The 27,919-nt window shown below is 34.5% G+C and overlaps 3 protein-coding genes and 1 long non-coding RNA gene across 17 annotated transcripts in view; 2 read left to right on the forward strand and 2 right to left on the reverse strand.

Annotated features, from left to right (window-relative positions):
* The window catches only part of LOC116299642 (uncharacterized), a 31,606-nt gene extending 9,395 nt beyond the window's left edge, over nucleotides 1–22,211 (forward strand). Inside the window, exon 2 of the long non-coding RNA XR_004197488.2 lies at nucleotides 20,306–22,211. This is a non-coding gene — a long non-coding RNA (uncharacterized LOC116299642). The remainder of the gene's footprint in view (nucleotides 1–20,305) is intronic.
* On the reverse strand, nucleotides 206–27,837 carry LOC116299638 (uncharacterized). 13 transcript variants are annotated; one of them, XM_031708326.2, is made up of 4 exons: nucleotides 27,787–27,837; nucleotides 17,478–17,549; nucleotides 9,970–10,105; nucleotides 206–2,055 (listed from the first exon to the last, which is right to left on the reverse strand). In XM_031708326.2, the coding sequence occupies exon 4, from the start codon at nucleotides 1,981–1,983 to the stop codon at nucleotides 1,321–1,323; it is 663 nt and encodes a 220-aa protein (XP_031564186.1). In that variant the 5' UTR covers nucleotides 1,984–2,055; nucleotides 9,970–10,105; nucleotides 17,478–17,549; nucleotides 27,787–27,837; the 3' UTR covers nucleotides 206–1,320. The 13 variants fall into 13 exon arrangements, with proteins under 13 accessions (XP_031564186.1, XP_088880393.1, XP_031564187.1 ...); XM_089024267.1 differs by lacking the exon at nucleotides 27,787–27,837 and adding an exon at nucleotides 23,869–24,024; XM_031708327.1 differs by lacking the exon at nucleotides 27,787–27,837 and adding an exon at nucleotides 20,857–20,875.
* LOC148905081 (uncharacterized) lies at nucleotides 3,578–6,151 on the forward strand. Of its 2 annotated transcripts, none has more exons than XM_089024270.1 (3): nucleotides 3,578–4,187; nucleotides 4,482–4,630; nucleotides 5,288–6,151. In XM_089024270.1, exons 1-3 carry the CDS (start codon nucleotides 4,096–4,098, stop codon nucleotides 5,452–5,454), a joined length of 408 nt encoding a protein of 135 aa, XP_088880396.1. In that variant the 5' UTR covers nucleotides 3,578–4,095; the 3' UTR covers nucleotides 5,455–6,151. The 2 variants fall into 2 exon arrangements, with proteins under 2 accessions (XP_088880396.1, XP_088880395.1); XM_089024269.1 differs by lacking the exon at nucleotides 5,288–6,151 and adding an exon at nucleotides 4,690–5,261 and having other exon boundaries at nucleotides 3,580–4,187.
* LOC148905082 (uncharacterized) lies at nucleotides 5,666–7,688 on the reverse strand. Its single transcript, XM_089024266.1, has 3 exons — nucleotides 6,698–7,688; nucleotides 6,337–6,591; nucleotides 5,666–6,064 (listed from the first exon to the last, which is right to left on the reverse strand). Exons 1-3 carry the CDS (start codon nucleotides 6,988–6,990, stop codon nucleotides 5,908–5,910), a joined length of 705 nt encoding a protein of 234 aa, XP_088880392.1. The 5' UTR covers nucleotides 6,991–7,688; the 3' UTR covers nucleotides 5,666–5,907.
* Nucleotides 27,838–27,919: the final 82 nt, after the last annotated feature.

Raw genomic sequence — 27,919 nt, forward strand, 5'->3', positions numbered from 1 at the left:
TTTTTTTTATTTTAATTGGCTTGAACTATAGTTTACTTCCCTCGGGCCGCAAGGCCTTGTTATGAACAATTTATACATGAGCAGGAAGCGAAGAAGCGCGCATCCTCTTTTTTGAATGTGAGCTAATACCATATGCCTGACGGATGAAGTGAGTAGTTTATACCAGTGAGTTGATGAAGGGTTTCGGACACAAAAATGAAGTACATGAAATAGAAAGGTTTTATATCATAAGAGTAAAAAGAGATGGCAAACTCTTAGCTATACTGTCACGGCATTTTTCCTGTACTGTACTGTACTGTATTGTACTGTATTGTGATGAATCGCTAGGAAACAGTCTAAGCATAGTTGATATATAGTTAACTATCCGGCATAGTTAATTAACTATGATCTAAGTAAATTGCCTATAAAGCTTCGCTCCTGGGGAAACTCAGCAACATTGTTATTATTTTTTTATTTCTTAGTCTTTTATTTTTGTATGACTTTAATATAATATAATATACACATGTAGCTTTTTACATGAATTATCTAATAGCAATATTTTTTAAAGAGTAAATATGTAATATCAATATGGCCAAATTATTTGGCTAGCGTTGTCATTTTTTTTGATAGTTGGTTTACTTTTGAGAACAAAAGACCTTGGTATACTATTTTTGACACCTGTCGAGCTGTTGATACAGCTCTTCAGCCATTTCTTTGCTCAAGTAAACCAAGCCAGTCTTCAGTTACCGAGTTGCAACTTATTTATAGATTGCTAGACATTTTAGAATCGCGCTCTGGTACACGTTTGTCGCGATGGATCTTTCTCGTTGTTTTTTCGTGATCTGTATTTCAAGAAATTTATCTTTTTTAAATCACTGAATGTCACAGATTTTTCTTGTGTTGTTTTGTTTGATTCGGTTTGTACTTCATCGTTCTCATTTTTATTTGCAAAAAATATCTCGGTATTTCGTATTGAACTGTCTACGTAAGCTCAATTTCAAAACACGGAATATCTATGGGAATAGGAGTGAAATGAAGCAAAATGAATGGAAGAATGAATGCATATGAAAAGTATAAAATCGATACTAAAACTTAAAAAAAGGCAAATTACTCCAAGATTGCAAAAGAATGAGCAATTGCGTCAACTCAATAGTTTGAGCATACATAAAGATAGGAAAAAGCGTAAGAATGTATTTGAAAATAAAGAGAGAGATACTGAACCCAGCCCATACTATGATATATAGTCCACGTAAAGCAGTTGACGTTGTCGACTAACTAAATAGTATTCAATATTATCAGCTTTCTTGTTATCTGTGGCACACTTTATGATATGTCGAGGAGTCAGTTGATGTACGAAGGAGGAGAATATTGAGCTGGCGCAGGGCAATTCGGTCGTTCATATAATCCATGATCACTAATGTATCCATTATGAATGGGAGAGAACGTGTTATCTTCAGTTTCTGTGGCGTCTTTATGACACCCGTTTGATTCAGATCTCTGAACCTCTGTCTCTAATTGTCGTTCGTCACTGTGATTTTCTAAAGGAGTAAGTTCATTGTTGATGTCTTTTCTCAGAGCATTATTTCTGCCGTAAGACCCTTTCGGCCGCTCGCGATCCCTGTGAGGTTTTACGATCTTAGGTGTGCTGTATATATCGGGAACCCTACGGGGCTTTCCAGGCAACGACACGTTATCACTAAGACTCCTGGAATCTTTGCCTTTTAGTAGCGTTGGTTTGAGAAAAATCTCAGATCCAGGTTCACGATGGCCCGAAGGTTTCCGAGTTCGTACATTTTCAAGTTCATTTTCGTCAAGAGATTCTGATCGTTTGGCGTTAAGAGGCGGTAGACGTTGTAGTCTATTCGCTGAAATATTTAACAATGGCCTTGTATTTGCGTTTTTGAGAAGTTTTTCTTGTTCAATAATCAGTCTCAATACTGCCGTAGCTTCTTCATCGTTGAATTTACTCCGTGGTGGGAACTTCCGTTCACTAGTGTCTTCCATCCCAATAGCAATCAGTCCAAGAAGGCTTTTTTATAGCTGTTATCATTAAAAGTATGATCTTACCCCAGATTTCTGTGAAAAGAAGAAAAAATCCAGTTAATTCATTTCATACGGGCTTTCTATCAACACACACTTATACTGACAAAATGCTTTTGTGTACCTTGTAACCTTTAGTATTATTTGGCAAAAAAGATTTATCATTTGGCTAAGAATTAGCATAAGATGTACTCTTCCAAATCCTCCTTTGAACAAAGCTCAGTGAAAATGCTAATTATACATATGAACAAACGCGGCGAATTGTCTAGTAAGTCAATGAATGAATTGAGAAACGGATTTTACCAATATTCAACGTGTTTTTTCCTGTATTTTCACTTAAGTGTCGAGGAAATTAAATATAACCATTGACGCAGTTTTCGACGGTTCTCACCATTATTTCTTCAAGAAATATCTCCCCAGGCTTCAAAGCCCCACAAAAACCTCCAAAATCAGTATATGACATCAATTACAAACATTGGCTTTTCAAAAAATCAGCATGCGCGTTTAAGGCGGGATGGTCGCAAGCTTAGACTACGCCACAAGATGGCGGCGCTATTCTTCGCGCTTTTGTAAGACAATACTCCGAACAGGTGAACAAATTCACTTGTATTCCTATTTATTTACGAGCAGTAGTCAAGGAAACAAAACAATTCCGCTCTGAGTACTTGGAACTAAGTGTAAAGGGGTCCGTCTCTCATCGAACTGAGGATGTTTGCAAGAAACTTGTGACCACTGAAGTATGTGTTAGTTAAATTACTAAATTTTTGTGTCACAGTTTCTTTTCCTTATGAGAGAATCTCCCCTTTGTCCTGTGTTAAAGGTGAAAGATAAGAGGGGATATTATCATTGTTGTGACGCTTAAAAACATTATAAATTAACGTATGATTTATAACTGAGGAGAGTCGCTACTGAGGAGACTCGCTGCCTCTTACTGAATCTATAGCGTACGGCTTTTGTTTACTTAGGACGATATTCTACAGTGTCAATTACGATTTCTGCCAATCAATTTTGCCAAACATTGAAAAGAAAATCACTCATAATGAGATAAAGAACCAACAGAATGTCTGTGTTGGGGTAGATTGAGGCCGATAAAGCTAATGATATAGGAAGGGACTCGGACAAATCCGATAAACTCGAATTTATCTGTTGACTCATATTTAAGGCTTTCTGCAAGACAGAAGTGTAAAAGCAATCAAACCGTGCCCGATTCTTGGTACTTAAGCTCGCTTTATTTTCATGCAAAGTTTCATTGTACTATTTTTCAATAATTAAAGATGTTCAGGTCTTGAGTTGTGAATGTTAGATAGAGAGCGAAGTTTTCTACAGCTGTTTGCACAGAATACCAATCATAACTACTCTCTTAGTGCGATATTCTCTATTTCCATATTAAATGCTACATATTTTGGTTTTGAACCGAGACTTCGAAAAATATAAATGTTTATTGTCAGGAAGTATTTCTCTTTAGGAAGGTGAAAAACGTTAAGGTTAAACTTTAGCAGGAAATTGTTTAAACTTACATGTACATTTGTTCGTTCTTACATTTGTGACTAGTTTCGCACACGGTGTTAAAGTGTATATCAGGTCTAGAATTTTTTTACGGTTTTGGCATCTCTAGATGATATGAATAAATATTCCAAAAAAAATTTTTCGATTTCGAATTTTTTTCACCTCGAAATCAGCCTTCAAAGTTAGATTTCTGGCGACGCCCAGTCGTGTTGGCCGTGTTTTGGGAGACGCTAATGGACTGGCACTAGTTTTTCTGTGACGTAAATTCGGTGACACAGTTTAGATCGGCCTTTCGAAGTATTGTAAATATGCCTAGTAGGTGCGTGGTTGGAGGGTGTTCAAATATAACGAAGAAAGGCATAAAACTTCATACGATCCCTTATTTTAATGATGACCGACCAATAGCAAAGGCTAGAAGGAAAAGATGGGTCGATTTTGTGTTGAAAAGACGAGCAAAATGGACGCCTACGGCGACTTCGGCAATATGCTCGGAGCACTTTTCTCCAGAGGACTACAGTCAGCGTTACTCTTTCGGAGAAGACGACAGAAAGCTGGCACACTTAGTAAGGGATGAGACCGGAATTGTGTCATACCCAAAACTTTACCCAGTTCCATCGACTAGTTCAGCTGAAGCCAACAATTCTCGAAGAAATCGCCGAAAGGTAAGTCGTCGATTGATAATAAAAAAATGTCACACATATTGGACTATATGCCCCAACTGTAGCACTATCGTTTGTTTACTATATAGATTTTTCTAATATTATAATCATAGTATTATTCTCATATAAAAGCTATCAAGAAATAAGACATAAATGCATGACTAAATATTTGCATTCTTGCAAAAACTTGAATTGCAATATGCAAAATAAAGAAACAAATGAAATCAAACTAAGATATTCGAATAATAAGAATAATAATTTGTTATAATCATTCTCTTTGTTTTCTTTCCTTCCAAGACAAATACTTGCTGTAAGCCACTTCAACTACAATATCATTAGAGAGACAAAAAAGAAGCCAGATGGATCAGACCAAGTGAGATTTATTTATCCGAAGTTTAAAAATGGGGAGGCTACTGTAAGAGATGTGAGAATAAAACCAGATTATGGTAAGAATTATGGTCAAAAAATACTTGTATACATGTTATTGTTTATCTTTTATCAATAGGGTATGTGGAAGAGATATACATCACTTTTCTCGAAGCATTGCAGAAAGAAGACATGTTAAGAGAGGCACAGAAAGAATTAAAAGAAATGACCCCACCATCAATGAACACGATGCTGGTAAAAGAAAGTAAAACTGTGGCTTTGGAAAAAAAGGAAAAAAGAAAGAGTATGGTTGTAGACAATGTACCACCCACAACACCATGCGAGTAGGATGTTATTTCCCATTGATGTTTCTAAGTTTGAAGAGTGCCATCATCATACCTGTGAAATTTGCTTAGCTGAATAGCACTGAATAGTGCTAACCAAACAAAAGAAAACAAATGAATTTGTGCTAATTATTACTACTATTTAGATTTTGTACTATTTCACTGGTTATACTGACTGCACTCTGTTTCAGTGTTCAAATATCACCAAGTCCTTATTCAGTGCTTTCACTATAGATCTTTCTTCATAATTAGACTGTTGTGTCTAAGTCATGAAGGTTTATTTCTAATATGTTGAATAATCTAACAGTCATAACATAATAGAAGTATAATATAAACTAACAATTTTGTCATCAACTATTCACTTCATGCTAATTTGTGCATTACTTTTATCAGTATCACAGGTACTTGAACAAGAAGCCAAAGCTGCCGAAATTAAGAAAACAAAGAAGATTGGAGAAGGCAGGATAGAGAAATCAATCCCTCATTGCACTCATTGCAAGAATCCCATGAAAGGACACAAGAATGTGAAAGACTGCCCTAAAAACCAGAAAAGCAGTTAATACTCTCTTGCTTTTAGAGTGAAGTTACTAAACCCGTGAAATAGAAATTACTTGTTAAGGTGTAATAGTCAAATAGACACAAAAGAAAACAATGGCATTAGAGTCTCAGTGCTAAGGTGTATTAGTCTACTATCCATTTCACTGGTTTAGTGACTTCACTCTTATATTAATATGTAGAAATGTATCATTTTGTAATACTTTTTACAATTAATTATTTTATAATTTTTTATTATAGTTGTAAGTGCAATACAAAGTGACAAATACAAAACAACCCTCATAAAGGCAATTTGAGTCATTTCTATTAGACCCATGATACAAAGTTGTATAATTAGTGAGGAGAGTCGAAGTAAAACAAAAGAAAACAGTGAATATCTACTACTATGTAGTGCAATTTTTTTCATGCTTCGAGTAAAATCACTCTAATGCAATGTTCTGTTTATAATATAATATGTATCACTCGTTATCTTCGTATCCACAAAAATCGGTGCTAGGAAACTGTTTTCTTATCGAGTGGTATGCACAAGCAGGCAGTGGGATTCTCTTGGATCCTCCTCCTTGATAACCATGAACCAATTGGGTGAATTCCCTGTAAGCTGTTGCACGGAGAAGCCTAAAATATGAAATGATAATTTGTTAGTATATAAACTTATCAAACAAACAAGAATATATTCTTGAAATAAACAACTGTCAGTTACAATTGCTATTTACATCATTATCATGGAAATAAGTAATACTTTAAAACGGCATGGTATGACTTGTAAAGCACGTGAACAGTAAAAGATATAAGAAAATAAGGAAGAAAACATTAGTCATAGTTATCTTACTTGTTCTGGGCCCATGTAATTAAAACTAAGCTTAGAAGAAAAAAAAGGATTTACTCACTCTTCTTCACTGCCAGTTTGTCTATACTTATATCCGTCGATAGTGCGGTACTTGGCACATGATGAACGTAGGGACCAGCGATTTAAACAAACAGGCTCAAACCCTGGATGTAAGGTCACACAAATGGGAGGTACTTCCAATTCTTCGAGCACTTCGGAAGACTTCAGTGACTCGAGACAACCCTCTATTTCGTGACAGCAATTACACTCTTGAGGTTTTTGAAGTAAGTCTTTCTTGCAATGACCGCATCTACACCTAAAAGAGGAAACGTTTAGATTTGCGAGTTAGTAAAAAAATCAAAACGAAACTAAATATTTTGCAAAAAGAGTGAGCTTGTAGCTAGATCTTGATAGTTACGTACCAAGCGCTATTCGGCGTGACGCCATCAAATCTTTCTTGAAGCTTTTCATTTCTCTTCTCGATCTTTGAAATTTCTTCGTTATATTCACTGAGCCAGTCCGCATCAGCAAGTGGTTCTGAAGAATATGGTCCTACCAATTCGTGAGATTCAGACCTGGGGTAGCTATCATCTGACTCGTGTGTTTCAGCATGTTGATGGCATTCGTCCTCTATTTCTCCATCCTCTTCCTCTGAATATATACTTGAAATCTCGCTTTCAGAGCTGCAATCACTCCCGTAATGGTTCGTAGCCATCTTGTGAAATTATATATTGAAATTTATGTTTTTGAAGGAATGAAAGTCACTAACGGGTCAATGTTTACAATACTTTGTCTACTCGTATCCTTGACAATCGCTTTTCTCGGTTCTCGAATTTACGTCACTAGTTACCAGTCTCCTAAAACACGGCCAACACGACTGGGCGTCGCCAGAAATCTAACTTTGAAGGCTGATTTCGAGGTGAAAAAAATTCGAAATCGAAAAATTTTTTTTGGAATATTTATTTATATCATCTAGAGATGCCAAAACCGTAAAAAAATTCTAGACCTGATATACACTTTAAGTTTTTCGCCATCTGTTTCATCTCTTCAACAAAACTCACTGGTTCTCACTGCTCGAGAAAACGCAAAACTTAACCGATATTTTTGATAAATTTGCTTAAAATTTAGACATATTACCCTTAACAAACTTTGCCAAGTCGTGGTGTATTTGACATAAATCTGTTATAATCCTTGAGCTTATTCAGAACAGTTTTACGATCAAATGTCAGGATAATGGGCAATAGTTAATATAAGATGAAATAAAGTATTTTCAGGCCTCCCTCCCGCAGGATCTTCCGTCATTCGATTAATAATTTCATTTTTAACAGTCATAATAATGATTGACAATGGTTCTTATGAATTACTCGAAAATTCTATACGCTTATGAGGAAGTGAAGGTTCGAACGCCCAGAGAAAGCTCTAGAATGTTCGTTTGTCGCTACGCAAAAACAAACAGAAAAGAAAAAGAAAAAATAAGAGGATTTAGAAGAAAAAAAATAATACCTCGTTTCATTTGGTTAAATTCTTTTCATCCATATTGAATGTGAATAAGGAATTGACCGTACCAGTTGACCATAGGGTTGATCATACAGCCTGTGCACCATTCATTCGCTATCGCAGATGTGTCAAACAAACACTTGGAAATGAAGATATTTTGCCTAGTTTATGTCTAAATCGGTTGATGAACTCGGGGAATACCAGGAGATCACTAAATTTCTTGTATAAATTTCACAAATTTGTCGTTTCAAAATTCGTGTCTTTTAAATTTGTCGTTTAAAGAGTGAACTCTTACTGTCACTACAGTTGATGGAATAAAGAATACAGTTTTCTATGCCGCATTTGTCAGCTAAGTTGTATTTGATTGGCTTGAGGTTTGTTTTGACAGTCACTTCAGGTGAAGTCAGTCATGGATTCCTACTGCAAGACTTTGACGAATTGAAATAAAGTAACGCATGTACGACAACACAGCATGAGACCACGTAATTCAAATGAAGTGACGCAAATTACGCGGGGGGAAATGATTGAGGGCGTAACTGCACAATCCGCGGTTCATACGTCAGAGCATTTATGGTTGATAGAAATGATTGGAGAAATAAACAAGATGAAAAATAGATAACACTCAAAAGGAAAGAAAAAGAAAGAAAGAAGAACCGAGAGAAGAGAAAAAAGAATAAAAGAGAAGGGAGGAAAGGGAAGGGAAGGGAAGGGAAAGGAAGTGAAGGGAAGAGAAGAGAAGAGAAGAGAAGAGAAGAGAAGAGAAGAGAAGAGAAGAGAAGAGAAGAGAAGAGAAGAGACAGCTATTTCAAATAGCTTGCTGAAGGTTTTGTAGCATGTTGCATACCAAGCCCGAAATGCACTACGGGCGATGTAAATGCAATCAGAGGAAGGACACAACAATACGGAATTTTCTCATGTGTCTTAGATGCGGATCCAGGGGAGGAGTGCAGAAGGTGCGCACCCCTCCCTGGTTACACTTTGTGCTCCTACTTCTAAGATAGTCAATTTTTTTTTTGCCTTTGACTTTAAGGGTTGCACCCCTCCCTGAACAAAATCCTGGATCCTCCCCTGTGTCTGCGCCTTTTTTCTGTATATTTTCTGCTGTGATGGCTTTATTTACATATTAACAAAGCACATTTCAAGCTTGGTATAAAGCAACAAGCAACAAAAACTTCACCGACGTCAACATCCTTGTAAAACCATATCAGTATTTTCATTAAACCTTTAAAAATTTAAAAACAGATGTTAAAATACCACTCTAGTTTATGGGGAAAAAAGATTGCATACTCGATTATTGACGCTAAGTATTTCTGCACTTAGCCTGGTACTGATCAAACTGCTTTGATAACCATGGGTGGCAATATAGTAGGCGAAAACTTTACCATATACAACGTGAAAAAATTATGTAAAACTTGAAAAAAATTGTAGTTAGTCTCTAGTGTTGGACCAACATCTTCCTTCAGTCTCGCAGACTTAAGTTTTAGATTAAAAGTTTTAGTTTCTATTTTCACTATGTAAGAAGACTTTGAGTTCAACAGATCGTATTGTCGGTAAGCCGTGTCCATATTACTCTTTCACGGCGTCTACCCCATGCTGGTGTTTATATTACTACACTCCCATTTGTATATAGCGACGCTATACGTATGCAGTAAATAAGGCCAGTTTAGTCACGTTTCACCATAGCTAAATAAAATTCACATGCCGACCAAAAATTGCTTAAATTTCATGTGTAGGAAAACAATGTTATACTTGAAAGACGTGTTCGAGTTTTTTCCGGCTTTTTGTTAACAAAGAAAACAGTTTTGCAAATATTATAAGTTGCTAATGTTGAATCTTAGTAATAATTATAATAAATATCACAAATTGAACATAAGAAGAGAGGGAGGCAAAGACATGTAGAAAGAAATCTTGTTTTTAAATATGTGATTATTATCGTGATCAAACTTCGACGAAAGTGTTTTCTTTACTATATAACATGGTAATGATTATGATGAGAGACAGATATGGCAGAGGTGAGCGAAGGCACATTGTTTTAGGAACACGTTTATACTAGAAACTGTAAACGAACAAAGAATAGAATGCAAATATTTACCAATCTGAAAATCTCGAATGAAAAAACGAATAAAAGAATTAGCAGACACCGCGCAAAACAAAGTGTAATTTTAGTATCTACAACCATTAGATAATTTTTTCATACCTCGCGTTGAAATGAAGTTTTCGTTTGTCGTACACTGTCTGGCGTTCTGAATAGCGTCTGATAACGACGTTGAGAGCAAAGCAGAAGATGGCAGTCTTGATATGATCTCCTCGTAAAGCTTTTTCTTATTCGCTAACTGCAATCATAAATTACTAGATAAGTTCTTTTCTATCACAATATCACTTCTGCATGATAAAAAGCTGGGCGTCACAAATGAAAAAAAAATCGACCGCAGAGGATGCTGGTATCCCACACTCATGACACTCAAGATTACTTTCACTTTTTTACATCAAATGTAATTCATTCAAAGTGTCAAGACTCTTGCAAAAAGGCAATTTAAACGACTCAATCTTTTCTACCCCTTTTCGTCGGCGTTAGGAGTTCTGTATATTCCTGGCCCTGTTTCGAAGACGTTTGTTTTTAGCGTTTTGGTTAATCTTATAATGTTGAAATTTAAGCCAAATCCAGGAAGAAAAGCTTCTTTAAATTATTCAAATATTCATTGGCTTTTATATTTAGAACCAACATGTTGTTTAAGCCTTGAATTTTCCTTCTAAAAGACTCTAAAATGTTAATCTAATGCACTAAGCCTTTATTCAAGTCGCAGTATTCACGTATTTCAAAAAACGTTGTCGGCCGGAGGTCTGAAATCTGAAACTAAGACAGAGTAGCAGGCTTGCAAATTGTAAAATATATTCACAGCTGAACAACGCAGTTTTCTTTTAGGAGATTGGAAAATGAGGCATGACTTTTAAGTGAATAATGTAATTTTTCGTATCTGAGTTAGAAAACGTAAAAGCACACAGATCGCCCATTCCAGATGCCGAACGACAACGTTTTTTTAAAATGGTGCATTCAGTATTCAAATGACAACCTTTTAAAAATCGCTGTATACGGCTTTTCACGACAGCTGCTAGTGAAGTGGAAAGCTTTGTGACTTCGACTATCTTTGCACATGATCTCAGAAGTTGTCAAGTGGAGGATTCAAGTCGTTATTTAGACAGGAGAATATGACGCTAACACTAAAGGCTTCTTCATTTATGTATTAGTCGTGTAGATGAATAGTGTATTAGTAATCCAACTCGATTGTTGCCTCAGTAAATTGGAGTTCTTACTAAACCTTAATTGGATTTCCAGGTTTTCGTCAATAAATTTTGATCATTTTTTGTTTTACAATCAAGTTTTTATTGAGCGAATTACCCCTGTACGTGCCAAGATACCTTGTTTTCGTTCTATAGTATTTATTAGGCCAAAATATGCGTGCAAATATTCAAATCGTTTCACTTTTCATTTTCTCGTGGATACGTTACTCCTTAGAGTAATTCATTTTTCCTTCCTTCCTTTCTTTTTTTCCTTCCTTCCTTCCTTTGTTTTCTCTTTTCTATTCACTTGTACTACCTTTTCATTTCACACCAGTAAAGCTAAGCTCTTCATCTATTATTGATCGACATCAGTGATAATCATAGTTACCATACACGCAAGCTCCTCGAATGTCCACTCCACATCCTCTCTCACTTTGATGTTATTTTTTATTATTATATTATATTATTATATTCTTTATTATTACATTTACATTTACATTTACATTTACCAAATTACAAGCACGCCCTCTCTTCGAGGCTTAAGTGCTCGGGTAGGTCAGGATCTTATACTGTGTTGTTTAGTGTTTTCAATCTTGTATTTGCTGTCATTGTAGCACTGAATTTCTTACGTGTTACTGTTACCCTGTTATCCATTAATTATCATAATTATAATCGATCCTCGATAATTCCGGTTTATTGTGTTAGGTGTCTTTCAAATGTCTTATCTTACTAAATCTTTGGTATTTTATTGTCCCCCAGAGAAAGTACGTTTTTATCGGGAGGAGGGATGGGGAACTCGCAATAAACGTTTTTTAAATGCTTGTGGCCTTCCCCTTTGATTCAGTAAGGAATTCATAACCCTTCTGTTAAGTCAACGAGTAAAAAGCTTTCGTCAAAATAAAAAGGTTTGACACTCCACAAAAGTTCAAATTTTCACTAACGACCCTTCCCTTTCATGGAAGCCCCAGCCCTCCCCACCCCCACCCCTCAATAAAAAAATGTGCCTTCCCTTATAGTACTTCTTTCGCTCCTTTCATTTTTTCTCTCTTGTAGTTAAGTAATGTTTTGTCGATTGTTAATGTCATTTCAAAGTTCTTAACTCCGATATTTTCTTGAAAAGGTATTCCGTGCGCTGCTTTAAGTGTTGACTATGAAATTGTTTAATTAAAAGTGAGAAGGGCTTTAATGGCTCATGAATACGAGAAGCCCGGCAAATTAGATCTGGTAACATATAATCATGCGCATAAATGAAATAAAAGGAAATAAAAATGAAATAAAAATTAAACAATCGAAATAAAACAAAATATAACAAAATATAAAATAAAGCAAAATTAAATTAAATTAAAAAGGAAATAAAGTAAAATAAAACTAACATAAGAAAGAGAGAAATGCAATGAAAAATATTGTTGGAAAAATTACTTATTTTTTTCATTATACCATTATCTAACTCTCCGCCCCCTAAAACTAAAAGTCACAACGGATTAAAATAAAATAAAAATATATAACCTTAATTTCTCCGATGATTCTCTTCTGATTCCTCTACTTTAGTTCGATTGCTTCATTTCAACCATCAAGTTAGTTTGTTCGGGAACCCAGCTTTTTCAAAAGTATCTTTGATTGTTTACTTGGATACGCGATGGTCGCTAACACAAGCAGCTGATGTGCACTTGATACACTGACCTTTATAGTAACTTCGGTAGGATTTAAAAGTCAAGTACAACTGCAGGTTGCCGGCTTGAATCAACTATCTTTTGTCTAAATGACGAGTTTTTTTGAATAACTATATTCTTAAATACGAGAATAATGACTTGAAGTTTTTTGAGTAAGATATTTCTTTTCGTATTTAAACTTTTGGCCCAAAGAAACACATTCACATATATTTTTAAAGCTATAAATTATTTGCAGAAAAAAATTTGATGATGCAATATTTCAATTCAAGCGGTAGTGGCGCAACTGTATTCGCAAAGTTAATATCAATATCGTTCAACTTTGCTTTTTAGACAGCCTCTTTAGGTCAACTATTTTACCTTAAAATAAACTAAACAAAAGCTGGAACTTAAACAATAAATTTTAAACAATTGTAAAGTGTTTTTCATATCTTTGAGACAATATCAATGAAAAAGGCAACAATAAGCACACAATAAAAATCGTGACTATAGAACTGTCGATGACGACCGTCACTATTAGATTTTTGAACATACAAGTGCTAAATATAAAATTTCATGTACAGTATAACTAAATAGAGTTGGATGACATGTCAGAGCTGTGTCGTTCCTATTCAAATCCTACAAAACCGAGGAGAGAATGCTATGCTGGTGGGATAATGAATCGCACAAGAAAAAAACACCAATTCCAATTCTCATAGTTTTAACAAAGACAGTATCTACAATACGGAAGGTCGGCTTGATATTGAAAAAAAACCCGACCTTTTAAATTTAAATTTTTACTAACATTTTTACTATTCTTCATTTTCCTTGAAAATTGCAAGGGGACTCTTTCATCTAAAGTTAGGTCAGACCAGAAGTGATTATTGTCTGTTAATTTTCCATTGTATTGCCAGAGTTGAGGCTTTTTCTTTTTTTTGAAAAATGTCTCTCGAAACCCTTACTTCATTACCAACGAATCTCAAGGGCAGCTAGCGGATGTTTCTGTGCTCAAGATTCTAAACTTCAAGAATATATCCTTAAATCTATGACAATGGACTCACCTCCGAAGCTAAAAGTCTCTCCTTGAGAAACGCACCAATGATTAATTTTTGAAATTGTCAAAGACTGTCGACCAAAACGTTAAATAAGGTCCCGAATGCCAATAAGGGGGAATTGTTCCAAAAAGAACAAAATACGCCGTTGATTGGATAAAGACCAGCAATTGAATGAGACAAGAGGGTCGGACTGAGAGTTGGATAATATGTAGATATAGCCAGGTAATTCTACATTGGCAACGAACAGACATGGCCTAAGGAGGCTGTCAAACTAGTCTCGATGATATGTCAATATGATATTACTAATGCATCTGGATGGAAAGTGCTACAGGCTTCACGATTTCTCTAGATTAATTTATTTGTATTTCCGAAAAAGATGGCTTCTGTTTGAACGAGTTTATAAGATTATAGTGATTAGATCTGTATTGGGTCGTTGACTCAGTTTCTTTTATTGTAAAGTTCTTGTTCAAGGTTAGTGTTGTTGGAAAATGAAAATAAAATGATGTCAGTGCGTCAATCGGTCAGTCAGCTGCAGAGAGAGATCAAGATAGGGCTTGCAAATATTCCGTCTCCCCAGGCGTTCATTAAGATTAAGAATCAATCTATAGCAATGAAAACACGAAATGATATCAAGGAAAAGTCTATTGTCTATTTATCGTTCCTTCATCCTTTCCTTTCCTTTCACTTTTTCTTCTCAACCCTTTGGTTTCTCCTCTGTTCTTTATCTAAAATTCGCCTCATGTCTCTTTTCTTTTCTTATCTTATCTTTTCTATTTCCTTTCCTTTCCTTTCCTTTCAGTCCTTTCCTTTCTTTTCTTTCCTTTTCTTTCCTTTTTTTCTTTTCTTTTCTTTTTTCTTTTCTCTTCCCTTCTTTCCATTTCCATTTCTATTTCATTTCTTTTTGTCATCTTAACTAAATCCTGCAGCTTAAAAACTAAATTCCTTTTTTCTCCGTTTTTTTTTTTTCTTTTCATTTTCTTTCTCTCTTTTCACTGCAGTCGAATTTTTAATTGTAAGGAAATCCATATGCTGTTAAGCAAGATATAATCAGCATAAATACAATATCTCCATGGATAACGATCTCATTTTGCCGACAATGCTTCCGTAATTATTCTCACAAAATACAAAAACATGACATGATGAAAACACGAATATCATTCATATCATTTCATTATTCTTACTTCAATTAATATTTTGCTAAGCTCTCGCTCTCAAAGACAATAACTCAGCCATGAACAACTACGTACGAAAACGTAATATTAAATTTTATTTTTATCAAGTTTTAAAAAAAATTTCTCCAATCGACTGAATCGCAGTACTAAAAAGTTATAGAATTTCACTAAGATGCTAATTTATTTGAAGTTGCTCTTAGGTATCTATTCATCTATTGCCTAAAAGCAAATTTATCTAATTTGGGTCGCTTGGTACGTCCTCGCTACCGAATTAATGTTTTTCCAAACAAATCTAAAAAAGAAAACCTTGGATAAATTAAACTGAGGCTTTTGTCTTGTTTTGTCTGCAGGAAAGCTATTTTGCGGAGTAGACTACTATGAGACTATGTCGTTAAGCTCTTTATAGGTCTTTTCTGAGCATGCGCATTCATTATGCCAGTTTTCCTAGAAAGAAAATTGCCGTAGGACTTGGTCAAAACCCAGCAGGTGAAACAATAAACTAAGCAGCTTTGTTTTAAAAGGAAAACTTATAAAAATAAATTAAAAGAATTGAAACTGGACAGTGGGTTCCTTTTAAATACTTTGTGGAGTTCCAACTCTGTAGAAATTCGGAGTTGGTTCGCACAGTTGAGCGAGGTTTCGAGAAAGTGCGAAAAGTACGTGAAAATATTATGAGGACATTCTGTGGATATTTTAAGAGTATTTTCAGGACGTGGATAGTTTGTGTATTCTCTGCCAAGGTGGAAGTAAACAACTGATAAGTGGAAATTCTAAAAATTGCATAGTTTTCTTGCTGTTTCGCAACCTTTACAGACATAGAAGTAAGATCGATACAACCGCTTTGCCAAAAACCAAAAAAAGTTTAGCATTGTATTTTAAAATAATAGAATCTATATATTAGAAAGAAAAAAATATATTTTAAAATTAAAGTAAGTATTACCCTGTTTCTTTTTTTTTTTCATTTCTAAACCGCTGGGAGAAACAAACCACTTCCTACATGCCGAGAGAAAAATTTGAAAAATGACGATATAGCCAAATAATACCTTGTTGTAGTCGAACTGTTGTTTTGTTTTGTTTTTTTCCTGTCCTCCACGTTATTTATCCAAAATAAAACAATAAAAAACGACCAGCACTCGTGATAGCCAAAACAGTAATTGTATGAGTACTAATTGTTCCTGATATCAATCCTTTAAGACTTATTTTGCCCGAAAAACAACTGGATTTCATTGTTCCAGCCAATAGGAAAACGAAAAGACATGTGACGACTTTCAATTGGCTTCCTCTCCAAATTTGAAATTAATATATTCCAGTTTTACGCTATTGTTTATCTCTTTGGCAATTAAGAACCGTGTTAACAATGTGAACTTAGAATTTAAATGCATTAACTCTTTTAAAACATTGTTTTAATTTCTTCAATTTCAATTCTAAAAACATACTCATAACATTTGATGCCAATCATAAATTTTATTAGTGATCTACGTTTATTATTGTCATACGCTATCACTGAGAAGTTATTTGCACTCGATTTGGAAGCCAATCTCTTTATTAAAATTGGCAAACAATGTTTTATTAAAATACGATGCAAGACTGTTGACTCTTTATCATTTGTAAGCACTGTCACTTTTGGCGACGATGAATGAATATTTGAAAAAAATAAAGGAAAAAGGAAAAAGTTAATCTTCAGCTTAAAAAATTACTGACATTTAGAATATTTTTTCAGCGCAGTTTCCAAAGAGAAATTTCTATGGAATATCTATGACACCTGGATATACCATAAAAGCATTTTCTGTCTAATTCTCATTTACTCGACTAGTTAACTCTATTGTTTGTGATGGTAATTTCCTGGCCATTTTCTTTCATTATTAATGAATTCTACCCAGAGTGACATAAAGAAGATTATAAATTATTTGGCCGTTTTAGTGTCATTATTGGTCCAATATCTTCAATGGGATGATGCATGTTTTTCTCGCATAGAGAATATTAATCATCTACCGTTAAAACGGATAAAAAGGTAGTGCAGATTTTTCTATGTTGCATCAAAGATTCCTTATTTCCAACAAGATTGGAAAGCCTCTTAAAGCTTTATTCTGAAAATACATACAGACAAAATGGGAATGTGGCTTCTTTGTACATGTATAGTTACTTCAGGAAAGGTTTTCTTTCAACTATAGACACGACCGCTGTCATCTCTACTAAAATTTAAGCTATTAAACAGGCGTAAATTGAAAATAAATTTTAAAATATTCGCTCATTGTTAGCAGATGTAAACAAACTAAAGGAATCTTGTTTCGCAACTTTTTTAGTGTGTTTTTGCTTCTCGCGAAAAAAAAAGGACTTTTTAAAATCTTTATAAACAAGATTTCATTGGCCATAAACGAAACGTAATGGTGAAAAAGATTTCGGTTTCATAAAATGTTTGCAGTTTTTAATGATAAGACTGCCTTCCCTCAATACTTGACCGTTTTCCTTGACTGTGTTTGAAGGTTTTTGTTGAAAGCATAGGGAAGGCGTTGGATTAAAATTAATAGATATGATGAGCTTTTGTAAAATTACCTTGAATGTGTGGTTTTACTTTTCGTCAGTGAAGTTACCCCTTGCCTTGAAAATGAGGCCTTTATGCTTCACCTGGCAAAATCGATATTCAATGTTAGGATTTGTTGGGATCCTTTTTATATGAAAATGTCAGGGTAATGAATGTTAAAATCAATTGACAATAATTTACAGAAATTTGGTGTGGTTCCGCTAGAAATATATGGTCACCCTGAAGGATCATTCAAGACAGATAAGAGACCTGTGGTGAACTTGTTTGTTGGCGGTACCAATTGAACTCAAGGGACAACTAAAAGCAATACCATGCTGGGCAATATACTGACTGAAATAAGAGTATTAATTAAAGGAAATATTGACACAGACTAATAAGAAACCTACGGGTTTTAATAAGCAGTTGATTTAAGTCCTTGGAAAACCCGTGGAGAAATGATTTACTAGTCTCGATTTGTCCGCCAAATTTTGTCAAAAATGCCCTAAACGAACAAGGGTTTCTATTCACGGCTTTGTTTTCACAACAATATGACTTTAACTCATATGTTATATTGCACTCGTTAGCACTTTCAATCACAATTATTAAAAAAATCATTTATTATAATTAATATTGCCATAGTAATTTCAAAAGATTTGCATTTTTAACATTTCGGTTACTTCAAAGATGGAGGAAAAGGATCAAGTGTTGTCACTTTAGTTTTACCCTGTTGGTAACTTTTTCCCGCTAAAATTAAAGACGCGTGCGTTTTCAACAACAAGTACATTTTCCCGCCAAAAAGGACATTTTTGTTGAGTAATTATAAACGTCACATAAAATTTTCATAAATATTCTGCAAAGAAAATTTTTGCTATCGCAAAATAATACTCGAAAAAGGAGGCAACTAATTTTTTTTTTCTTTTCCTCAAGAAGGTGTTTTTATTATGGTATTTGTTTCTTCCAGATAATTTTTTTCAAACCGGTGGTGTTAGTGTCAAGAAGCTTAATCTATTATAACCAATACTGCACGAATAACGTTATTATCCTCTCTAAAAGAGATCTTGAAGATTGATAATAATTATTAATTACTATACAGGTTAAAAAGAATTACGAAAAAGAAGGTTTTTCTTTGTCAATATTTGATGTGCTTTTCTCTTAGGAAATTAAAATTTTGGTTCTGATTTTAACAAGAACAGATTAAAAAAACGCTTGGAACCAGCATATTGAAACTATTGTAATGATGAGTTTAAAAAAAAGCTAGAAGTGAAACCATGCTTGAAAAAAAATAGATAGAATAATGAATATTCAGTAACAGTAAACCGAAAAAAATTACGGAGACATAATGGAAGTTTAAACCCTTATAACGCTTTATAGTGACAGATGAAACATTTGAGATAAACAAAGTTGTTATGTATCTTGTTTGGCTGGTGTATTAAAACTCATTTTCCGAATGTTACACAAGATGAAACGATATTCCAAAAAGGTCCTGTTTCTTCGCTCTTCTTGAAATACCCAGAAAAACTACCATTTCTTTGACATAGTTTTTTTAATCTACAATTAGTATTTTGTTCACTTTTAATAATGAAGAAATAGAAAACGTTTGCGCGTGCTGTGTGCAGTTATAAAGCACGCTGGGATAGATAGAACAAGACAGAAGTGTTAGGAGAAGCACGACGCGTAGTGGAATGCTTCTCGACACTTCTCGAGTGTTCTGCCAATCCCCAAGTGCTTTATAACTCCGCACAGCACAGCACAGCAAGCAAGTTTTTTTGTTTCTTTCATAAAATGCAAAGGGCGTGTGGTGCTGTGTGCTCTCATACATACAGCACGCGCTCTCAACCAATCAGAATGCGAAATTTTTAATATTTATTTTATAATTTGTTGTAAATTAATTTTGAAAAACCCCTTGGGGTAAGTTAATGAAGCCAAGAGGGTATAATATATTTATGCTCTCTTGATAAAGCGTTTATTGTAGTGCGGACTGAGTTGAATTTTGCTCCTTGTGGGAGGGGAAAAAACGTAGAAAGCGGGGTGAAGCATATTGAGGAGAGAACCACTAGCAAACAGCTCTGTTCACATTCGACACCAAGCATTAAAGCAAAATTCACAGCACGAGAACTTGAGAGTATCCTTTTATACTGAATATGATAAGCTTTATCAAGAGAGCATAAATATATTATACTCTCTTGGCTTTATTAATTTACCCCAAGGGGTTTTTCAGAATTAATTTACAATAAGAATAAGTTGGTTTTCGTTTTTTTCTTTTTCTTTTCTTTCTTCCAGTTTTTGTTATCATCTTTAAGCTATAAATTTTGGATGAATTATAGTTGAGCAAACAAAGTAAAAGAAATGAAAGATAGGAAAAGAGAAATTCGTAAACAAAGAATGAAACCCGCTAAAAATTATACGAGGAAAATAAGAAAGAACCGGAAAAAAAATACAACTGTCTCTAAGGGTCGCCTATTGAAGTGACTAACCCGCTCAATCGGGCATGACTCGCTGTTTCAGAAGTCCGGGTCTCTTTCCCCACATTGGGCTACGGTTCTGCCATGAAGTTAGCACAACTGGCAATGCTTAAAAAGGATGCACCGAATTATTTTCCATTTCCCTTTTTTAGCCATTTCGAGGTACGATGAGCGAAAAACTGGTTCAGTTTGCGGATTTATATATAAATCTATCAGTACGGTTCTCTCAGTTAGCACCAGCTTATCACCGCATGCCAGGTTCCGGTTTGGGCCAAGTTACAGCGACCGTGAACTAGTTTTCATTACCTAGTATTTCTTACAATAGTTAAAATTAAGGATGTTACAATAAGCTTTCCTATGTTGATACGACGCTTATCATACCTTCCGTTCCCCTACAGGAGCATTGTTCAATGGACCTTGTGGGCGCCAAAACTTCCCATAACAGATGAAAAACTGTGAACCAGGACAGGAAGAGGCACGAACGACCCTCAAAGGTAGCGATTCCACTTTCGATTGAATTATCAAAAAAAAATTAACAAGTTTTTTGCAGTTCTCTTATCTCTACATATAAGGACATAAATGTTGATTCAAGTAGTTCTTAAGAGTACTTAAGACTAAGAGGACATAAACTTGAATCACAGACGTTTCTAGAGCAGTTCAAAACGAGTGGTCCATAAGACTATGTCCAAAGCGATAAAATATAACAATAAACACGGGATTTATGAAAATTAACCGCTAATTATAATCACGTATACAATACTGAAGTTTTAAACACGAACTTGAAAGAAAATCTTCAGTTTTGTTTTCAAGTTTTACAACGGTTCATAAACGAAAGCTTATTCAAATTGTATGAATTATTTACACGAACAAAAAACTAGATAATTCCGTTACACTGAAGCCGAAAGATCGGGTCAAGGTTGAGCCCTCGCTGTAGACATACGGTACTAACCTCAGACGATTTACTACGACCATACAATAGTTCGATCTTTGGCCCAGGTCACGTATCTTATAAAGTACATCAGAAGAGAAGTGATATATGAATAAATCTTGATGTTTGGTTGGTACAAGCTTGGTAAAGATTTTACTGCACGACTACTTAACGTGTTATTGCGGCTTCAAGAACTTTCGTACACTTGAGTTGTTATCTGTGTAACAATAGACCTAATAGCCGCTAAGCTGATCCAATGTTTGGACTCTTTCCAAGCTAAAGTCTTAATCCTCCTGCACACAAGGCGCATGTGAACAACAGACGGGCCATGTCAACCCAAACAAAAAAGAGCTAATTTCGTATTTTTAAAGAGGTATTCCTATAATGTCGCGCAAACAACCACCATGACGAAAGCATAGAAAACTTAGGCCCATTTTTGAATGTCTTTGGATACATTTTGGCCGTAAGTTTGTAAACCTTTTCTAAATCTTCATAATCCATGGATGATTAGGGAAAAGCACGAAATAAGCTTTAATTACTTTTAACAAACATATGTTGACCATGGAGTCTTAGACGTTTGGATTAGCTGGCACTAGCTATCAGTCACTTTCCGACCAAACAAAAACCTTTGTAAACAGTTTTTCTGCTTTCTAAAGAAACTGGTAATACTGCTTTGGGCTTTGTTTAGAGTAGAAATAAAAAAATCAACTTTGGAAACGAACTTTGCTGTAAAATATTCAAAACTAAACGGTAATAATTTCCGAATAATTTTAAAGGATTGTAGCTTAGACCATGATAAGGTGATAGATAAATTGGGCTGGAAGAGTCTTCGAAATAGATGTTCAATTCATAAGCTTATTTTTATTTTTAAGTGCTTAAATGGCATTGCACCTGAGATTTTTAATGGTTACTTTAATTATGTCTCACATGGCTATAATACTAGACAAAATGGTTTAAATATTATCATACCAAAAGTTAGGACTGAATCAGCCAAGAAAACGTTTTATTATTCTGGAGCTATCATTTACAATAGTCTACCTAGCTCTCTTAAAGAGATTAATTCTTTATTATTATTTAAGTCTAATCTCAAAGATATTTTTTAAATGTTTTAATGAATTGTATTGATTTTTACTAACATTTTAGTATTTTACAGTATATATATATTTAATTATCTTATTATTTTGTTGATAATTTTTGTTGCCCCCAGGGCGCTCCTTGATAACAGCTGTTTGCTGACGAGCTTACCCTGGTAAAACATGTAATTATTATTATTATAATTATAATCTTTTCGACATTTTAGATTTTGCAATAAAAAGAACTTGTATTTTAATATTGTAAATGTCAGTTAATAAAACTAGTAAATAAACCTTTCGAAAGTTTAGTTACTATTTTAAGATCTTCCATATAAAGGATATTTTCCATAAACCGTAAACTAAGCAACTGATGCAGTCTAATCACTAAGTATTTGTTTCAGAACTATTTTGTTAAAAAAAAAGAAGAAAAAAATACGTTGGAAAAAAACGGCGAACAAGAAGAAAAGCTGCAAAAATGCTTAAATGACTTTATTCAAGGGAATTTTGGTTATACAGCAAATTCTTGTCCTATATTTGCTAGATTCGGATTTCTTTGGAGGGTCATTCTTCCCTGCATTGTTAGAAACTTATCTATGTATATCTAGCAAAATAGTCGTTTTTTGAGTATAAATCTAAAGTAAGTCAAGATCTAAAGAAACTATTCTTCGTAAGGCAGACTTCCTAAGGCGTTAATTTTCCTAAGCTAGCGTCATTTCTTCTGGTTCAATTAGTACGTACACGCCTATCGAAACTCCATAAAAGTTGTTTCGAGCATTGGTACTGTGTTATAATAAAACGAACGATAGTTGTCATGGCAACAGCCGCACTTCTGTTAAGTTGTCACTGTGTATGTTATTAATGATGCGCTTGGTCGTTCCGTGATTGCTCAAGACGCACTTTCGTAGTCACATATTATATGAGATGGTTAATTTTCGAGCCGGCCCGTTTTTCTTTAACAATCTTTGGTAAATCATGCAGAGAATACTGACTGAACTTCAATACCGACCGGTATCAAAACGATTCAGTTTATAATGAATACTCGAGTTTTGAATTCTCTGTTGCTCAGGGTTAGCCTCGATGTAGTACAGAATATTCAAGTGTTCCATTCAAGAGCCTTGACTATTTTAATTTAGCAGACACACGAAGAAAAGTATGCGTAGGCATTAAATTTAAGTCACGTGATAAGCAGCCCATCTCATCAATCAATTTGTAACATAGTGGTATTGATTGACAGCTGCCACATTTAAAATTAATCAAACTTTACAAGAAGATATAACTAGCTAAAAACTAGTGTGAGCTGCGTCGGTGTTTCTAATGAAACAGTAATGATGAAAAGGTAAATTACCTTTTTATCATTACTGTCAAACTTTACAAGGAGTGGTGAGCAATGAAACTGTTCAAAGACTACTCAGGCTACACACATGCAATTGCAAAATTTTTCCATTTCGCAGTCGAGAAGGAACCAGAAATTATGAAAAAAGAAAAAACTCAAAGCAATTTTACGACTGGTAATACATCTCATATCAAAGTTATTGGCTTTATTTAATCCAGTGCATGGCAATGGCTTCTTGCGATCAATCATTGTTTCTCGTCAAATCAAAACTCTAAACTACCATACCAGTTGAACCAAACACATTCTTGATACATTTGAGAATTTTTAAAAAAAGTCCGTCTTTAAGAAATGGTACTTTAAATAAATGCACTTTTTGATTTAAGACCTGAAATTTTGAACTTGAACTATAGGAAAAACCAAAAAGCTTATTGTTTTCACTTTGTTTCCATTCGTACGTAGTACGTAGTTGTACGTAGTGTATATGGCCTATGAAAAAGGTCAAATAATACGAAAATATGTAACTAAATTAAATAAAAAGAGGGAAATTTTGAAGTTGTAGTTACCTAATTGGGAAACATTAAAAATTCTGAGTACATATTTGTGTCAGACGCGGAAATACGGACTTACCGTGAGACGAAGAAGTGAAGTTCTTGGAAGACAGAAGACGACTAAACGAAAATCAAAGTGTGTTGACGTCTTAAGAAGGGTTTTATTTGCTTATTCAAAGTTGATTTGCATTCCAAGTATTATCTTAGGGGACCACACTTGAGGTTTGTCACTACTTGTTAGCTTCAGAACTCGAAGAACAGCTTCAAAAAGAACCATTTGTGACAAGTAATTAGTGGAAAAACAACCATGTGGAAGCCACTCAACCACGTAATAAAAAAGCTGGAGTCTATTTCTTCCTTTACTTTAAATCTGTAGGATTATAATGGTGTATTCTTAAAGGATTAACCAGGGGAACAAAAAACATGTTTGGAAATTTAACTATTTTTAGTGTTTTTAAATAAAAATAGGTTTTGACTTGGAGCTTCGTTTGATGTGAAATTTCAATTATTTTTAAATGGCACAAATTTTCCGCTTTCGTTGTCCCAATTCTGGTTTATTTGTTTTTACTTCAGTCTTGCTCATATTTATTCATACATGTATATTCATATCTCTCAAAAGGGAACTTGAACAATTGTGTAATATTTTTGAGGATCGAACTATAGCGACTTTGTTTCATCGAAAGGATAGTTTTACTCTGAGCTTCTAATATTAATAATTTTCACAGCCGCCATGTTGGTGGAATTTAACAAAAGATTCGTGATTATTCTCTTTTGTTATATCATCCAACATGGCCGCCGTGTCTTGTGTTATTTCATTCTCAGTTGGGAATGATTGAAAACCAGAAATTGCGAAAGTAGAATCTAGACAGTCCACCCGATACTGGGTCTATACTGCAACTAATTAAATCTAGTGTAAATCATAAACGATTATTCTTACATTACAGAACTGAACCATTTGTTTCTTGTTCAAACTTTGGGAATAATCACGCAATAGAATTACTTCATAGTGACTAACGTCGTACATATACTTACTTAATCAGTGTACTAAATAAATATCGAAAGAGCTGCACAGGAGTTAAAATAACTCAGCTTAAAAGCTTTTTTGCTTAAAAATGCTTGTTCATGATCCTAAGGAGAAACACTTTTAATTCCTTTCCCATCTTGAGTACATTTTTCCTGACGTTCAATTTTGTTTCGGATACATGTGTCATTTCTGTTGCTTTTGAACACGTCTGGTCTAAATTAGGATTTCAAGGGCTGCTATGTTTGGCACATTTATTTCATGGACTGTCTAAGACCTGTTTGAACTCTAAACAAGCTGGGAGTTTTCAGCCTTTGAAAGCTCTTAGCATTAGCGTCAGTGCCACAGGGAATAAAAACACACACACAAAAGAAAAACTTGCCTATTATTTCAAATCGATTGCATTTAGTTTTAATTCAGTTTATAGAGCTACAGGGAACCAAAAAGACTTGTTCAACTTGTCGATATTTTCAAAACGATTTTTTTTTTCATAGTTTAATTCAGTTTTGAGAAATATAAACAATTTTTTTTTCCTAAGCACTCTCATCATTAACTGTTGTGTCATTCACAGGCCGATAGTTTATTTCTTTTGTCAGACTTCAGGCTTCAAAAACTAAAATTAGGCATCTCAACAAGCCACTGTGCCACTAAGTTGGGATCTATGAATACAGCCAAGATAAAGTAAGGCTTAGATATTCATTGAATTTTAGTTGCGAGGAATATAACCGTTTTTTTAACCGTTCGTTATTTCAGCTAAATTATGTTTTTTTCCGACTATATTCTTAGTTGTTGTTTTCCCCCCGCGATTCAGATCAATATTTAGATCACTATTTTTTCTATTGAGAATTTGTTTGACTGTTTCTCAAGTGCTTTGATACCTTGTTCAGTAAACCAGCTATAATGGACTTCCTAATGACTGCAGCAAAAAGTGTTGTGTTTTCACCTCGTTGTCTTGGAAATGTGTCATGCGCAGTAGGAACAAAACACACCACTTTTCGCAAAAAAGAAAAAAAAACTTAGAAAATATTAAGTCCACGGTGTTCTTGAAGTGTCAACAATCTTTGAATATTAAAATGAAAGTAATTTCGTTGCTCTTCTAATGTTTACAAAGGGACTACGGAACAATGAATGGTAAATTTCCGGCTTAATAGATATACAAGCACCGAAACAAAGTCATAATATTGATATGAAAACTCTAGTATAATTCGAATCATTTTCCAAAAAAAAATGGACAGACGGACGAACGGGTGGACGGACGTATGGATGGATGGATAAATGAAAGAAAGGATAAATAAAAAAAGAAGAAATAGGAAAGAAAAGAAAAGGAAAGATAAGATAAGATAAGAAAAGGAACTAAAATGTTTTTGAGATAAGTGCTTGGGAAATTTGGCGGTTTTATCATGTTTAACTTTCGCACAAGTATGACGGACACTGAAATGGTTTCCTATTATTTTTTGTCCAATCAGAGCATCGTAGAGCATTGTCATCACATTCTAAATGCACTCTCATTGATCGTTACTTCAGTATTCGCTAAACTCTTTTGCCAACTGAAAATATATAAGTCCACTGGAAACTCTAATACCTGTAAATTCATAGCATTCTAAGGTTTTCAGAATCGATGAATGTTCTCTATTTTTTTAAATAAATGTGTTATCCTAACTGATCTGATAGCGCAAGGTGCAGTTGCTCTGAACTGAGTTGAACTTGAAATCCGGAGGTAGTCGCCGGCAAAGTCATCGATGCGATCAGATACCGAACTAAAATTTCTCAGCCAAATTGTCCAGTACATCTTACAGTGGGCGATGTATTAAAGAAACCTGTTTTTCGCATTGATCGGCGACAGCAAATATTTTTAGAACGACTTGCCGGCACCTTTATGTGTAAATTCTGTACCTATTCTGTATAAATATGGATAATATAATTAAAAGAAAGTGGTACATTAAAAAAATTCTAATAATTAACAATTAAACTGCACTATTCGTTAGGAAACACTTACAGTACTTGATTTTAATAGTTGTTGCTCCACCAAATGACATGAAGGAACTTTAGCTCCCAACTTAATAAATTTTATGAATACATACGAACACCCATGTTTGCTTTAGAAAGCCACGATATGACAATATGACCATTTTGCTGAAAAACTTTTGAAAAGTCCTTGCCAGTGTAGTGTAGTTACTCATCGGCATTAAATACTGACGATCCTACTCATTTTGAATGAATTAGAATTCTATGTTAGATTTGCGTAATCACGTTTGATTAAGGACTTGTAGGATTCGAGTTGTTCAGAGTAAAGTGCGTACACCCTCAACTAGAAGCAGAGCTTCGACAAGTATTAGCTTAGAACATTCTAGCCACCCTTTGTGCCAAGTCCGTAAAAATGACGTATTTTGACATAGACTTCTCAAAAACGATTTATTAAATCCCGTCTGGTTTGAGAAGAGCTAAAGCAAGCTTTACCAAGACGGCATTTTTATGGGATTTTTTGACATTTGCAATTCCGCAAAAGAAACCGACATTTCAAGCTGTCTTATTTTCAGGGAATCAATGGAATTACAATGCATTCACAATTAAAGTGCTTGACGCATGGCATCTTCTGTGTAGCCTTAAGTTAGACATGTTCAATCCTCTGGTATAAAATACTAATCTAGATCCTTTGGCTATGTACACTAATCCTGAGATAAGTATAGTTTAACTTTTCAGAACCTCACTGGAGCCGGTGCCGCTTACCTGTGTTGCGTGGTTTCCCTGAATATCGGTTCAAAAAAATCTTTTTCTCAGTTCAAGACGGTTAAAAGATTCTCTGTAGATTGCAGACGTGTACCAAACGAAGGCTCAGAAATGCGAAGTAAAGGTTATCGGTGGCTCCATTCACGTTATTTTCCGATGTTATGGCCGAACTTCCTTCCTACCTTTTTTTGAATTGTTAAGAGGCTGTTGGCCGTTGATTGAGCGGTATTTATCTCTCAAGAGTCTTACCTGACAACACTTTAGAAGAATAGAAAACAATGAATATGAAAAGCGATGATCACGGTCGACGATATCAACTTGTTGACTTTAACACCTTATGATTATTACGATCGACTTGTGCTCTCTGTTAAAGAAAGTGGAG

This window comes from Actinia tenebrosa, unplaced genomic scaffold, assembly GCF_029948245.1.
Source record: "Actinia tenebrosa isolate PJP-AT-01 unplaced genomic scaffold, QUT_ActTen_1.0 PGA_scaffold8__29_contigs__length_14323225, whole genome shotgun sequence".
In the NCBI taxonomy this organism is placed as follows: Eukaryota; Metazoa; Cnidaria; class Anthozoa; order Actiniaria; family Actiniidae; genus Actinia; species Actinia tenebrosa.